This window comes from Gouania willdenowi, chromosome 15 (genome assembly GCF_900634775.1).
Source record: "Gouania willdenowi chromosome 15, fGouWil2.1, whole genome shotgun sequence".
NCBI lineage: Eukaryota > Metazoa > Chordata > Actinopteri > Blenniiformes > Gobiesocidae > Gouania > Gouania willdenowi.
The window spans coordinates 35,325,923-35,338,048 of record NC_041058.1 but is presented as its reverse complement, the minus strand read 5'-3'; the positions used below and the strand labels follow the sequence as shown (position 1 = coordinate 35,338,048).

The following is a 12,126-nucleotide window of genomic DNA, read 5'->3' as shown; positions in this document are numbered from 1 at the left end:
GCATTTTAGACCCACTTACTATATATTTCAAACAAAACACACACCATATTTAACTGTGTGTGTGTGTGTGTGTGAGAGAGTAATCTTCATTCGTGTTTGTTTCACCTGCTGCACTCCTTCAGTTCCACACTAATGCCATTCCCACGGGATTGGAGGAATTCCAGAAGCCTCACACTGTACTGGGCTCACAGCACAAACATTACTGAACACAAGCTGTGTGTGTGTGTGTGTGTGTGTGTGTGTGTGTGTGTGTGTGTGTGTGTGTGTGTGTGTGTGTGTGTGTGTGTGTGTGTGTGTGTGTGTGTGTGTGTGTGTGTGTGTGTGTGTGTGTGTGTGTGTGTGTGTGTGTGTGGCTCAAATATCTCTGTGGTTCAGGGACAGACAGAGCTGAGACTTTCAACATGGCTTCCTTTTGGTTCAAAGGTGTGCAACGTTGGATTTGTTTGGACTGCAAAAGTACCGTTGATAGAATTGTCCATCGGAGCGAGTCGCGTGCCTGCAGTGGGCCGGGTGCTCTGTGTGGGGGTAGCGGAGGTGAGACAGGAGTACTCGAGGAAAGGTGCTTCACGGCCACCCCGTGGCGTCTCGGCCAGCAGAGCGCCAACACTCTGCTGTGGCTTCACTTTTTGCTGGCTTCGTGTGAACCGTGTGTGTGCGTGTTTAATTCAGAATTAACTTTACATTAAGAATTAAGTGTTTACAAGGTCAGTTTAAAGAGGATTTAACTTTGATTCTGAATGAAAGGAATTAAAGCTCCCATATAAACGTGAGTGTCTCATAGTGTTTCTAAGACATAACTTCATGCTGGTACGTTGCTTTTTCACAATTTATTACTTTATATAAATGAGAACACAATTATCACTCTACATATTACACAACTAATCTAAATGTCCCTGATGTCACACCTTCAAACACGTCATTTAACCATCCATGAAAAACTACTGGCCCCTCCCACTTTTCTATAGTAATACATACTTCCTGTAGACACTGTACTAGTAATAATAAAGTAAATGTAAAGTAGCATTAATTTCTAAATGTCTTTAAGAGTCAGATAATGTTATGTGTCCTACACATGTTTTGGGAGAATATGATACATTTTAACTATATTGTCTATAAAACAAGTCGTAAATATGTGGTGAGTGTTTAGAGACATAAACACAAAATCCTGTGACTTTGCTGCTGTGCTGGATTTCTATGTTTGACTTTTCTTTATTTGTGTCTGTACCTACTGACATGACTGATAAAGTCTGGATTAGAACCTCCTCCATGTGTCTGAACGTTTCTCTCCTTCACTGTCTTTCAGTGATTTCTGATGTTGAACCAAACGTTTTCCTGAGACCGTTCCTGGAGGTGGTTCGCTCTGAGGACACGACTGGACCAATCACAGGCCTCGCTTTGACCTCCGTCAACAAGTTCCTTTCCTATGGTCTCTTAGGTGAGTTTTTACTATTAAACTTTCTACATATGAACATGAGAGGAAACCAGAAGTCTGGAGATAAATAAATATGCTGCTGCTCTAAGATATGAATAGAATGAGTTTCTAAACCAATCCATGGTTATTATAATGTGTGATTCATCTTCACCCATGTTGAATTAATACAGTATGTGATTAACATTAAAGCTGCTGCTTTAAATCTATCCACACACTGTGAATCACCTGGAATGAAAAGAAAAACAAGGAGTTAGAAAAAAACTCACGTTAAAATAAATAAAATGAAATACACTTCAGTAAAAACTTAAAAATAATAATAATACTGTTGAATAAATAAATGTTTTACATGAACTGTCCAATCTGCAGCAGAAGCTTGACACACATTAAGTGTAATATTATTATATCATGTACATTAATATATTGGTTTAATGTTTAATATATTTGGAAAGGATTTGACTTATTTGAATAATTTATGACATCATTTGGTTGCTTTTGCACATTTGAGATGAAATAAAGTCTCGGTGAAATTATATTCAGGCTTTTCTATTTTACTGACGTCTTAATAATAAAATCAGAAGAATCTGCGTGGCCCAAGATAAAAATGTTTATTTTTAGATATTTCTTCACTCGGGGCTCGTCTGGGGCTACAGACCTGACACAAGCCCCCCATAATCCCCACAATCCCTGTCCCGGCGCCACCGCACCACCAACGGCTTCTGAGGGATGGACGGACACACACACACACACACACACACACACACACACACACACACACACACACACACTTTATAAAGTAGTAAGAATGAAAAGTCACTAATGATCCACGTTATTTCAACAGCTAAAGTGAGGAGCAGCATGTTAGCTAAGCCCCTCCTTTGTTTTATTTAGCCATGCTAATGCTAATGCTAAGTGGGGGAAGCTGCTGCTGATGCTCAGAGCCACTTCAAAGACGAGTGCAACATGATCCAAAGAATGTGTGAGAAGCTCCCACTGGAGACTGGAGGCATAGTTTCTCATGTGTTTAGTCTTTACTAACCAATGGGAAAATAGCACACAGCTTTTATCATTGTTTTTATATTTATATATATATATATATATATATATATATAAAGGGAATCCCTTCATCAGCAGCTACTGCACCGTATTCACACATGCGCTTTATTTTGAAACATTACGTGGGATTGATGGAGAAGGAATGAGAGCAGAGGTCATACACGGGGAGACACCACAGCTGGTGTCCAATAAACAAAGATCCTTCCATGACCTGAAGAGATACCACACAGTTGTCCTGTAGCATTCATACATCCTTTAATCTACATGTGTCAAACCTAAGGCCCGGGGGCCAAATCCAGCCCTTTAAAACGTCCATAAAAAAACAAATGACTTAGGAAACATGATTCATTGTGTAAATGACAGAATAATGTATCATAGGCTGGCAAAGGGGCGTAAAATATCTGGCAAATTTCAACAAGAATTTAAGATTAAGAATTTTGACAATATTCAAGAAGTGGAGTCATTTTAAATCACTGTATCATATCCAAACATAAATATCAGAATCCTTGCAAAATAATACACTTTAAAAAACACATTTCAACAGATTATTTGGAAGTCCAACTTTCATTTGGAACTAAAATATTTGCAGGGAATGGTAGTTTTCCCATGATCCTCGTAGAACACGATGGAAGTCATTTTTAATCTCAAATCTAATTTTTCCAAAATCCTGTCCTGACAAAATGTCCTTAAATGAATTAAATCTCGTCACTGTCTGTCACCTATTGCTTGGATATTGTCGGTGCCTTAAATACTACGTACTTTTATATAATTTATACATGTAAATGCAAAGTAGCACTAATGTGGAAATTGTTGAATTTCCAACTTCTAAGATCAAACGTATCCATATTTGGCCCCTGAAATAAAAATAGTTCGACATCCCTGTTCTAATCCAAGCAGATAGTGTTTTATTTTGAAAAATGATGTTAAACTGCTGCGTATTCCTGTCTGTTATTACAATAGTTAGTGCCCACCTCTGCTTTTAAGACTTATTTAGTCATTTTTTAGAACTCTTGTTCTGTGTCTACCGCTGTAAAATGACTTCATATTACAGAGTTTTAAACAATCAAACCTTTCTCTGAGTTTTGAATTGAAGTTATAATAGTTATAATAACTTTTCCTAGTTTAAATCATAAGTTTGGATAAATGTAAATAATGGTGCTTTGAATGGAAAGAGTAGAAACAGTCTAGTCTGGTACTGCCCTCTTGTGTCTGAGCACAGTTTGGAAACTTTTCAGTGGAACATCTCACTGCAGGTCTGATGGGATTAAGCACGGTTTCTCAAATGGGGGTACGTGTACCATGTGGGAGAGAGAGTGGAAAATCAACACATAAAGTGTCTTGGTCCCACCCCGGGCAGGAGATGACCGGAAAGGATAAAAACTATAGATATAAATCTATTCAGGAGACACTAAATCAGGGTTTTTCAACCTTGGGGTTGGGACCCCATGTGGGGTCGCCTGGAATTTCAACACACCTGGTGCTGCGTACTAAATAATAACAGCAACTCACAAAACAATAACAAAGATACTAAATGAGAGAAAAACACACAAGATTAGTACAAAATATTTACAATTTAAATAATACCAACAACAAAAAACACACAAAATAAGAGAAAAGGACAGACAAACAACAACAAAACACACAAAATATTGATAGAAATGATCTTTATTAGAACATGAACTGAAAATACAAAGGTCAGTGTTGGTCCCACATCAGGAGAGAGATAAAAGGAAAGAATTAAAACTATAGAAATAAATCCATTAGGAAGGAACTAAATATTGTCTCATTCACTTATTTATAAAATTAAAATGTCATTTATTCCATTATTATGATTTATAGTTGTTTTATCACAGAATTCTGAAGAAAATGTAGTAGTTGGACATGAGAAGGGACTTGGGTTCAAAAGATAGAGAAAGGTGGACTAGAACCAAAACAGTTAGAGAACCCCTGGTTTAAAGGACTCCACATCCCACAATGCAATGCACCAAACTTTACTAAGCATGTCAATAAGAGAGAGTTTACAGTGGAGATCAGAACTACCTTTAGAGCAACAATTTCCACCTTTAACATCTTTTATTTTGGTAGCAGATGATGTTTGATTTATTGATCAATGAGTAAATACCAGAATGATTGATCTTTAACAGTAGCCTTTATTTCTCCTTGTAGTGCAGTTAGGTCACATGTTGTCTTGTCCTGTAGGTCGATCTTGTTCTGTGAACACGATGAACAGGTGAACAAACTCATGGTCTTTGTTTGGTTCTAAAGATGTGACGCCGCACAGCTTTTCCAGACTCACGTCACCTCTTTGATATCTGACGGAGCTCTGTTGACTTTACTCACATCTACCCTGAGGCACAACCACACTGTTGTTATTGGAACAATGCCCTCAGCCCTTCCTCTGCTCTTACTGTTTCATATTCATATCACTGCTGATGCTGGACTGGATCCATGTGCTTCTACTGGACTTTCACTCTCACTCTTTATTAGACTCAGACCAGCTGTTGTTTCATATCACAGCCATGGTTTACTGGACTTTATGATGTCATATCCTCCTTTCAGCAGAGAACAAGAGGATTTACTTTGTTTTAGCTCCTTTAACATTATGTTCCACCCTTTCCTACTAATTAGGTCCTATTAAAGTCCAGCTTCTGATTGGATGGAATTAGCATAGTTTTTAAAATATTTTTTTAATTGAATTTTTTCAAGACAGGGTGTAAGAACAAACATGGTTGATATTTAGGGCCCTGTTCTGCTTGTTTCTGTTTTTGTTTCCAAAAAAGTTCCTTATTCACATAGTAACATACTTTTATCACTTTTTCTGGCCATATTTTTGATCCTTTTAATGTATTTTTGCTACATTTCTCCTATTTCTGACACTTCTACATCACATTTTAATGCTTTCCAGACATGTTCAGCACTTATAAACCCTTTCCACCACTTTTACATCTAATGTCACATATGTTGACCCATTATTGTCACTTTTAACCTCTTTTCACCAGATTTCATGTTTTTTTTTTTTTTGCCAATTTAACCACATTCATCATTTGTCATGCCCATTATTTTCCAGTTTATAAATATTAACACTCTGAACCCTTTTTACCACATTTTCTGTCTGTTTTTGGCCACTCTAATTTACAACTTTTACCAATTTCTGTTTTTTCTTTTTTAAATCCCATTTCACCACCTTTTCCACATTTTCTGGTCACTTTGAACCCATTTTATTTGTTAGTAGAACAAGGATTTATATCTTTAAGATGACTATATACTATGGCCCAAATAATAATAAACTTCAGGCTAGGGCTGGGCGATATGGCCTTTTATAAATACCGCGATATTTTTAGGCCATGTCACGATACACGATATATATCTCGATATTTTGCATTACCCTTGAATTAACACTTTGATGCACAAAATCACACCAGTATGATGATTCTATATGTCTACATTAAAACATTCTTGATCATACTGCATTAATATATGCCAATTTTAAACTTTCATGCAAAAAAGAGGATATCACAACTAAGTCAAAGTTGACATAACTGTATTTATTAAACAGTGAGTGGCTCAAACATAAAATTGTCAACAGAAAGTGCACGTTCTGTGCAAAATTGTCACAGAGACATTTCAAAACAAGACATTAGTGCAGGATGCAACTCACATGGCATTTCAAAACACAAAATTAAAGTGCACTTTTTGTACATAATGCCACTACAATATTTTAAAACAAATAGTGCCCTTTTGTGCATGTTGTCATTAAGATGACATTTCAAAAAAAAAAAGTCCGCGAGTTTAACGGTATGGTCATTTTCAACACCGCACAGACTACAAGCTGCGATATATCGAGTATATTCGATATATCGCCCAGCCCTACTTCAGGCAATAAAAATTGCCCAGGATCTTCACTGATTTTAGACTTTACAATAATGAAAATCAGTGTATATACAGTAGGTACCATTAGTACCGTATACTGCATCTCTTTGAACCTATTGCTGAGAAAAGTCATAGAAGAAGATTGAATGCATTCAATTCAACATTTTTTGTCATACTTTGTTTGAAAGTCCTTTTCCCACTCCCTTAACATATTATAGTGTTTGTTATAAATGAATGTTATTACCGTTATTTGGTAGAACGCAAAGGTCAGAGAAAAGGCTTAACCAGGAGAAACTTAATGTCATTATTAATAAAGATTTGTTTTTACAATTAAAACTGTAACATTAGTCTCTGTCAATCAAGTTAATCCTAGTTTACCTTTTGTTGGCATTCTTTCTTTGTCTAAAACTGAGTTAAATAATCTTTAATAAACAAATAGAACTCTGACTTTTTATCAAGAATATGTTCCACTCTGAGATATAAATAAGTGAGAGGCAGTGAAATAACTTCTGCTGCTTCTAACACCATATGTTCATTTAAATGTCACTTTATAAATGTATTTATTGTGAAAAAAGAATGTTTGTTTTTTATTGTTCACATAAGACGGTCATTGAACATGACTTCACTCAGAACATAGCCCATAGCCCCCCTCCCCCCCTGTGAGTGTTAGCTAATGAATTGCTACTCCTAAAGGTTATGGGAAAGAAAAACAGGCCAGCTCTGGGCACGTTGCTGTTCAGCTGCTCAGGTTTCAAAAACACGGCCATGGATTCAACAAGCAGCCACATCTGGTCCCTGGACCCCAGAGTGGACCTGCACTGAGATCAGGATTTAAACCTGACCCCTAAATATTCTGTCAAACTGCTTTTATTTTAGTTTAAAAAAAAGTTTAAATGCATAAATTGATACCAATTTTTAATTTATTTATTTTTTTATTTAATTTTGTGTGTGTGTTTGTTCCAATATTACTGCATGCCAATATACACACACACACACACACACACACACTGTATCTGAGGCTGGTTCCTGCTCTGTGTGCAGACGCTAACCATGAAGCGGCGGGGGAGGCCATAGAGAACATGGCGGATGCCGTCACACATGCTCGTTTTGTTGGAACCGACCCTGCTAGTGATGAAGTGGTGCTGATGAAGATCCTCCAGGTAAATCATACTCACTGTATCACTGTTACTGGTTGTAGACAGTGTTCAGTGTCACTCCAGCTGAGTGGTCCTATGTTCTCCCCCAGGTCCTACGCACCCTCCTGCTGACACCTGTTGGAGCCCACCTCACCAATGAGTCTGTGTGTGAGATCATGCAATCATGTTTCAGGATCTGCTTTGAGACTCGTCTGAGTGGTGAGTTAGTGAGAGCTGAAATATTTATGCTAAGACCACACATTACAGTTCATGGTTTACAGAGAGGCTTCTACACCAACATATCGTTTGTAGATGGTGTCAGGGTTCTATTTCATAAATATTTTGTGAGATGTCTCACTATGGGATGCACACTTCCTGCAGCCCTCAGAAGCACTTTTTTCAATCCGCCAAGCCCTGATTGGCTGGTACAACCTGTCCATCCATCAGGGACATTCCCACCCTCTATAAGAGGGAGGGCGGATGTGCAGTTCCTCATTCAAACACCTCTTCTATCTCTCATGCACATCTTGCGTTCTATCAGCTTAACTGTCCACAGGCGGATCTTCAGCTTCCAGTCAACGGACGCTGATAGGAGTAAGCTTGCTAAAGACCACACCAGGTCGAGAAAGAAGCCAGCGCTTACCTTGCTCTGCTTGGTTAAGTGCTGATCCGTTCACAGGTAAGTGAACCTCAGAGCCCCAGTTCCTGCTGTCGGCTCTCCTCCAATGCTGTCTCTCTGGCACACGTTGGCCCCGGCGGCTCTCTCACTCCAGTGACCGCCCCGCTCTGAGCTCTGCACCGAGCAAGGTTCAGAGCTCCACGACCTCAGCACACCACGCTGCCCTGCCCTCGACGCCTCCGGGCTCTTCGGCACGTCGGTCCGTCTCCTGAGCGCGCACGGCAGTGAACGACCAGGAAAAGCTCAATAACACTGGTATCCGAGCCTCCAGACACCAACGAGCCAGCTGCTGTCTTGGACCATACGCTGTTTTCAACGTCTTCGATGCTCCAGCACGCGTAGACCTCCATCCCTGCTAGCACCTGCTAGCCGCCACGTGGTAGCCGAGGCTCATTCCACCTGCTCACCTGCCTGCGTCAAGCACGGCCATGGAGGCCAAGGCTCCTCCCAAAGTGGGAATGGAATGTTCTCAGGCTCGCCTCTGTCAGTGCGGGAACAAAATCTCAACCAGAGACAAGCATATGGTCTGCTCTAACTGTCTAGGCCTGGAACACGCCCGGCTAGCGGTCGAATCCTCTGGCTCGTGTCAGCACTGCGCAGCATTCAATGCACACAGCCTCCACCTCTCGGTGAGAGCTCTGAATGCCCTCTCCCTCCACCTATCCGGTCTTGGATTTGTGATAAACGCAGAAAAGAGCATGTTGTCCTCGACACAGGAAGCAGTCTTCCTGGGACTGTCCCTGCGCTCAGTGCCTCTCACCGCTCGCATTTTGACACAGCGGGTGGAGACGTCCAGGGCATGCCTCGCGCTGTTTTGAACAGCAAATCTGTTCAGTTCGATTACTTGGGTTGATGGCTTCGGCCATCCTCGTCATCTGCCTCTGTTGCCTCCACATGAGGGAATTCAAGCTGTGGGTGGCTCCACATGAGCTCAGCCCTCTGCGTCATGGCACATGGAGGGTGCTGGTTACACCAGAGTGCAGCACAGCTCTGAGGAACTGGCAGAACTCGGATTTCTGGACACGCAGTGTCTCCATGGGAACTGTTGCATCCAGAAAGATGATCTCCATGGACGCCAACCTGACAAGCTGAGGTGGTGGCCAGGTCGGTGAGGGGCCGCTGGGACGAGGATAAATGATTTGGAATTGTCAGCGGTGTTCCTCTCGCTGATCAACTTCCTCCCTTCTCTCGTGAAACATCATGTCCTGGTGAGGACGGACAATACCACAGTGGTGGCATATATCAACCGCCAAGGCGGTTTGCGCTCCTATCGGTTGCTGCTGCTGCTGGCATGCAAACTGACCCTGTGGAGCTGCGATGCACGTCCTGGGGATCCTAAACGTAGGAGCGGACCTGCTGTCCAGGGGCGTGCCAGTGTACAGGAAATGGAGGTTACACCCACTGGTGGTGCAACAGTTGTGGGCCTGTTACGGACGAGCCAAGGTGGATCTGTTCTTCACGAGGGGAAAACACGCTGTGTGCGATGTTTTTCTCCCTGTGTGCCACGGATGCTCCCCTTGGCGCAGACGCACTTGCGCATGTTATGCCACGCGCGCTGCTTCACGTGGTTTCCCTGATGGCCCTGATAGCCAGAGATTTACCAGCTGCTGTGCGCTCAACCTTGGCAGCTCCCTCTGCACAGGGATCTACTGTCACAGGCAGGGGGCTTGGCCCCTGACTGGCTCCGTCTGTCAGCCATGGGACTCTCACAAAGTGTGATTTCCGCCATACAGAGTGCCCGGGCCTCTTCCACTAGGTCTCTTTATGATTGCAAGTGGAAGGTTTTTGGGGATTGGTGTCTCCAGAGGGGTCACATCTCTTTTCAGTGTTCATTGGGAGTGGTCTTGTCTTTCCTGCAGGACCTGATTGACAAGCGCAAAGGCTTTTCTATTGTGAAAGTCTATCTGGTGGCTATCGCAGCCTGTCATGTGGGCTTTGGGGACAAACCAGCAAGTCAGCACCCGCTGATTGGCTGGTTTATGAAGAAGGAGCGCCGGCTCCTCCCCATGTCCAGACCACTGGTTCCGCCATGGGATCTGGGTGGTTCGGGAGGGACTTAAGCACCCTCCCTTTGAACCACTGGGGGAGGAGGGCCTTAGAAGCCTGTCACATTGGGTTGTGGATGCTATTGTTTTGGCTTACAAGAGTCAGGGTCTGCGGCCGCTTGAGGGTCTGCACGCACACTCGACTCAAGGTCTCGCCACGTCTTGGGCCTTGATCAGGGGTTTGTCTGTTCAGGACATTTGTGCAGCGGCGAGTAGGTCCTTGCCCCTCATGATTGTCCCCTTTTACACGCTGGATGTTTCCTCCCCGTGCGTGGCACGGATGGTTCTACTGTTCTGATGTGTACAGGCTCTGCCCTGCAGGCTGGTATTCGCTCGATACACATGTCTGCAATACGGGAGCTGCCATATCCCATAGAGAGACATCTCACGAAATATTATGAAATAAATCTTTAGGTTATTTACATAACCCCGGTTCTATGAGTAATATGAGTGAGATGTCTCACCAGACAAACCCTCTTGCTCGAACAAGTGAGAAGAGGTGCTTATTTGAATGAGGAACTGCACATCCGCCCTTCCTCTTATAGAGGGCGGGAGTGTCCCTGGCGGATGGACAGGTTCTACCAGCCAATCAGGGCTTAGCGGATTGAAAAAAGTGCTTCTGAGGGCTACAGGAAGTGTGCATCCCATAGTGAGACATTTCACTTGTTGGTGTAATTTTCAGTGTTTGATTGGTCAACAAGGCCTTCTATTACTAATGAGGAGTTCCTGCTCTGATAATAGATCCAACTCTACTGTGTGCGTACGTACGTGTGTGACTACCTCTGACTTTGTGTATGTGTTCTGTGGTTGTAGAGCTCCTGAGGAAGTCAGCTGAACACACGCTGGTCGACATGGTCCAACTATTGTTCTCCAGGTAAAGACCTCTCACCTCTACTATAATAGTTCAGAATAATGATGCTGGCTTTGCTTTCACACGTTTATATGGAATGATTTACTAAACTTTAGAATATGACGGGAATAAAAATAACTCCTTTTACGTCAATTGAAAAAGGAATGCTGTAGATCATGTGTGTTAAACTCAAGGGCCGGGGGCCAAATCCAGCCCTTTAGACCAGTGGTTCTTAACCTGTTCATCCTGCGACCTCCAAAATAAAGGTCCCATAGAGCAGGGACCCCCACTATAGCTGAAGGTGGTTGAACACAGACATGAACATTGAAGAACAGTCATGTGGAGACAGGACCATCTATAAGGGGGAATAAAGGGGAGAGATTTTTGGGGTCCATCCATAAAGTCAGTAAAATGATGGTCCATTGTTCTATGAATCTGTGATAACCACATTTATTTATTCATCTGAATAATATCCACTGTTATCCAGGAACGTTTATTATTATTATTATAGTCATCTTAAAGATGGAAATCCTGGTTTTAATCACTAATAAAATGGTTCAAAGTGACCAAAAATGGTGCAAAAAACCACAGAAACTGTTTATAAGTTGCATATTAGAGTGGACAAAAACAGACAGAAAAAGTGGTAAAAAGGGTGAATATTGGCTTGAAAGTGGCAGAAATGGAGAGTTGCGGTAATGTAGGAACAATTAGTTTAAACTGGCAAATAATGGACATGACAAATGATGAATGTGGTTAAATTGGCAAAAATAATCATGAAATATGGTGAAAAGAGGTTAAAAGTGACAATAATGGATCAACATGTGACATTAGGTGTAAAAGTGGTGAAAATGGTTTATAAGTGCTAACATGTCTGGAAAGTAGAAAAATGTGCAGAAAAGTCAATAAAATGTGATGTAGAAGTGTCAAAAATAGGAGTAACAGCAAAAATGCATTAAAAGGAGCAAAATTATGGCAAGAAAAAGTGATGAAAATAGGTTAAAATATGGTGAGTTTGATGGAGTTGCAGAAAAAAGTACAAATAAGCAAAAATGGGCTCAAAT

At 41.6% G+C, this 12,126-nt stretch overlaps 1 protein-coding gene across 2 annotated transcripts in view; it reads left to right on the top strand.

The window, feature by feature from the left end:
- The window catches only part of gbf1 (golgi brefeldin A resistant guanine nucleotide exchange factor 1), a 164,048-nt gene that overhangs the window by 62,577 nt on the left and 89,345 nt on the right, over positions 1–12,126 (top strand). For both annotated transcript variants that reach the window (XM_028467807.1, XM_028467806.1), the window contains exons 4-7: positions 1,304–1,435; positions 7,397–7,515; positions 7,602–7,710; positions 11,029–11,089. In XM_028467807.1, coding sequence (XP_028323608.1) covers positions 1,304–1,435; positions 7,397–7,515; positions 7,602–7,710; positions 11,029–11,089 — 421 coding nt within the window. The remainder of the gene's footprint in view (positions 1–1,303; positions 1,436–7,396; positions 7,516–7,601; positions 7,711–11,028; positions 11,090–12,126) is intronic.